General features: G+C 35.1%; 1 protein-coding gene across 2 annotated transcripts in view; it reads left to right on the top strand.

Moving 5' to 3' along the window:
- The window catches only part of LOC107678471 (FERM domain-containing protein 3-like), a 63,433-nt gene that overhangs the window by 26,594 nt on the left and 32,996 nt on the right, over positions 1–3,843 (top strand). For both annotated transcript variants that reach the window (XM_016473748.1, XM_016473747.1), the window contains exons 5-7: positions 2,716–2,813; positions 3,165–3,288; positions 3,520–3,607. In XM_016473748.1, coding sequence (XP_016329234.1) covers positions 2,716–2,813; positions 3,165–3,288; positions 3,520–3,607 — 310 coding nt within the window. The remainder of the gene's footprint in view (positions 1–2,715; positions 2,814–3,164; positions 3,289–3,519; positions 3,608–3,843) is intronic.

Below are 3,843 nucleotides of genomic sequence, written 5' to 3'. Positions count from 1 at the left end.
ATAATGAAAAATAAAAAAAAAAAAACTACGAAGTATAATGTCTGAATACATTACAGTAGTGAGAATTTGGGTGGACAGTGTACTTAAAATTATAATCACAATGAAAAAATAATCCTAATAGCTTTATTTTCTTTTTTCAAAATGTCCCTTCTCTTTTTAATTTGGGGGTAAACATTTTGTGGGGAAAATGTTTAGATATGTAAATAAAAATGTTCTCATTCAAAGCCATGAAGAAGAAAAAAAAATTATAATGAGATTTGGCATATTTGTCATTATTAGTTTTAATTCTAAAATATCATGCTAGAGCCAATATCCTTGTGGTCCTTCTGGATCCCACCCCACTTTCTCCCTAATAAAAACAAAAATGCCTGTGTTACACCTAATGTTGTTAAATGAATGTTTATTGCATTATTTTAGTTTCATGTATGTTACCATGATGGTGTTTAGTGTTTGTGTGAATGACACTGCGCACCTTCTATGTATATTATTATTTAAAAGCTGCTTGTGATGGGCTTTGGTTCAGCATGTGCCTTTCTCATCACCACCTGCATTTGGTGGTTATCAGTGTATTACAAAGGTACAAAACAGATTTCAGTACTTCAATAGGTTGGTATATTAACATTATATCAGTTAACGAAATTACGGTTAAAACCATAAACCTAAAATGTTGCTACCATATTTTTTACGGTAAAATTCCGGCAACCACAGCTGCCGATTTTTTACTGTAAATTGTACAGATTTGTTTTTACAGTGTAAGTGATAATGTGCCTGTATAAGGAGGAGCTGGGGATGGAGGAGGGTAAGTGCATGTCTGTGCGACAGACTAAGGCAAGTACAGATCAAGTACGGATGAACTTATGTATCTTATTTAATTGCAGTGGGAGGAGTTACAATCAGCTGAGCATCAGCTGATGCTGGCTGTCATGCCGTGTTCTATCTGAACTACCCTTGAGCTCCATTCGTCACTCAAATTACATTTAATAAAATAAATACTAAAAACTATAATACAGTTTAATTTAATTACAGTTACAAATAATTAAGGGTCTGAAAACAGTTCACACGTAAATATAATTATTTTCATTAATTCTTTAATAAGTACTATTTTTAAAAGTATACTAATGTGTACTTCTTTTTCACAAGGCAATGGAAGTGAAATCGGTTGTGAATTTGCACTAGGCTGAAAATTATTAATAAAGTATGGTCATTGTGCATTTTCCAGCATGACTGTCGTTTAAAAAAAAAAAATACTGAGCTCCTCCATAACACAATTGAATGTACTTTTTTCTGTACTTTGTAAAAACATTAAGTAAAGATTCCCATAGGGCTTATGTTATTTTTTTGAAGTACATGTGTGTTTTCTGTCTTAAATGTTTTGTCAGTTCAGACTTACCTCTGTGAGGTGTTCTGCCTACATTTAGTTTTAGGTCTTACAAAAGTAACATTTCTTAAAGGCAACAGTGGTGCTGAGTGTTCAGGTCTAAATAATGTTAGTGTACTGAAGAAGCAGGGCTGGTTTGACAGTGGGCACATACAGACCATCTGGTAGACATTTCTGCTCTAAAAATCAAGAGATGCTGCCAGAAATGAGGGTATCTACATTTTATTTTTATTAAATACCAGCCAATTGTGATACTAGAAGCTCATTAAAGCTCTGAAACTTTCAGACAAAGCATCCTCTTCAGTAAACTGTTGTTTTATGCTCCTCATATTTCAGCTGGGTTTTGGGGTGCCAGTATTGTTGCTGATATGTTTGGGCTTATTGGTCTAGGACAGATCTCTATGGTGATAGTTGTACTTCAAATGCGACATAGATCAGTTTTATTTATTTATTTATGTATGATCCAAGTGTGAACAGCAAAAAAACTCAGTTCTGTTCAATTATAAATCAGACACATGTCTAGAGATGGATTGGAATTCAGGCGATTTTAAGTCAGTCTAATTCAACATTCATCATAATTGTGTATAATTAAGGGTAATTGAAAAAAAAAAGTTGACCTAAAAATGGTAACCTCTCAATTAACTGGATTTAAGTAAAACAAAATTGTAATCAATCTAAATACATCAATTTATACAACCAATATCATAAAGTATATTAATTTATATTATATTTAGAAATATCTCTTTAAAGTAGCAGTCGCAGGTTACCAGTTTTTGAAGTGTAATAATCATAAAATAATTTTATAATTTTGTAATCATAAAATAAATTGTGAATTGCACTCTATAGATACTGTGTATATATATATATATATATATATATATATATATATATAAAAATTTGAAACATAGATTGATGTACATTAGATCTCAAATGTTGTGACACCTGCTTTGAACAGTAAAAAATAAAAAGTGAAAGTTAAAATAATAATGCTTACATTTAAGATAGGAATAATCAAAATGTGATATCATATTAAAATGTATTATGAAATTTGTTGACGATATTAGAAGATATTATAATAAACATATTGGGATAGGGTGTCTTACACATATGTGTTAAATTAGCTTATTCAGACCAGTCTCTGATATGGGCCATATTTAAAAGGTCATGTGAAAAGCCTGAACCCAACATCTGAGGTTGGATTTAACAAAACAATTGAAATTTGACCCTTTGGCTTGTACTGTTAATGTAAAGAGAGAGAACCTGTGGTGAAAGTTTCATGTCAAAATAACACTAACACTCTTTGGAAATGTCCCCTCTACTATTGTTTCTATTGTCAGGTATCTTCTGTACCTGCAGTTGAAGAGAGACGTGTACCACGGTAGGCTGTTATGTCCGTTCGCTGATGCTGCGTATCTTGGAGCCTGTATTGTACAGGGTAAGAATAAAATCTCATCTACAGGCAGCTTTTACAACCAATCACACTTTCCATTACATTTAGTTATGTAACCAAAGCTTGAGTACTATTTGACATCAGACCCCGTCAGCGCCAGTAACAAGGTGTTTCTGAGACATTTTCTTCTGGAAGCTTTTTAACTAATTAACAGCCATATTTCAAACCTCTTTCCGCATTTCCCTGCTCATAAAATACACAGCAAAGAGAATTTCTGATGGATATGAACCTCATTTAGATCAGAAACAGATGAAAGTCTCTTGTTGCAGATACATGGGCTGATCAGCGTTTCATATGGTCGTTTGATGAGTTTTAAGGCTGTTTGTCTTTTTTTAGCTGAGCTTGGGGACTACGATCCTGAGGAACATCCTGCAGACTACATCAGCGACTTCAAGCTCTTCCCCAAACAGTCCCTCAAACTAGAGCGCAAGATCGTGGAGATCCACCAGAATGAGCTGAGGTGAGAGGAAAAAAACACCAAATTTAAGCCACATGCCCACCGTAGAACTAAATTTAATTGTACACTACCGTTCGAAAGTTTGGAAACGGTAAGATTTTTTTTTATATTTCTGAAAGAAGTCTCACTGAGGCTGCATTTATTTGATCAAAAATACAGTAAAAATGTCAAGCTGAATTTTCAGCAGATGTAGTTGTAGATCTTTTTGTAAGATCGTGTTGTTTGTTTCTGTAGGGGTCAGTGTCCTTCTCTCGCTGAGTTAAATCTTCTTCAGAGGGCTAACACACTGGACACATATGGAGTCGACCCACATCCCTGCAAGGTACTGACTCACCTCAAAAACGTCTCGGTTACGTATGGTAACCCTCGTTCCCTGAAGGAGGGAACGGAGACGTCACGTCGGATAACCGACAGCCTGAGCGAGTCCGAGCCAGTCGTCGAGGTAGTTGAGAATGCGAATGCCCTGTTCTCTCAGGGGAACAAGCGGTACCTCCGCAACTTACGTGAAGACACGGGGCAACAGGGACAGCCCGGAGGGCAGGACCTCGTACTGATAGG

This window comes from Sinocyclocheilus anshuiensis, unplaced genomic scaffold, assembly GCF_001515605.1.
Source record: "Sinocyclocheilus anshuiensis isolate Anshui unplaced genomic scaffold, SAMN03320099.WGS_v1.1 scaffold112, whole genome shotgun sequence".
Lineage (NCBI taxonomy): Eukaryota > Metazoa > Chordata > Actinopteri > Cypriniformes > Cyprinidae > Sinocyclocheilus > Sinocyclocheilus anshuiensis.
This window is presented reverse-complemented; position numbering and strand designations above follow the sequence as displayed.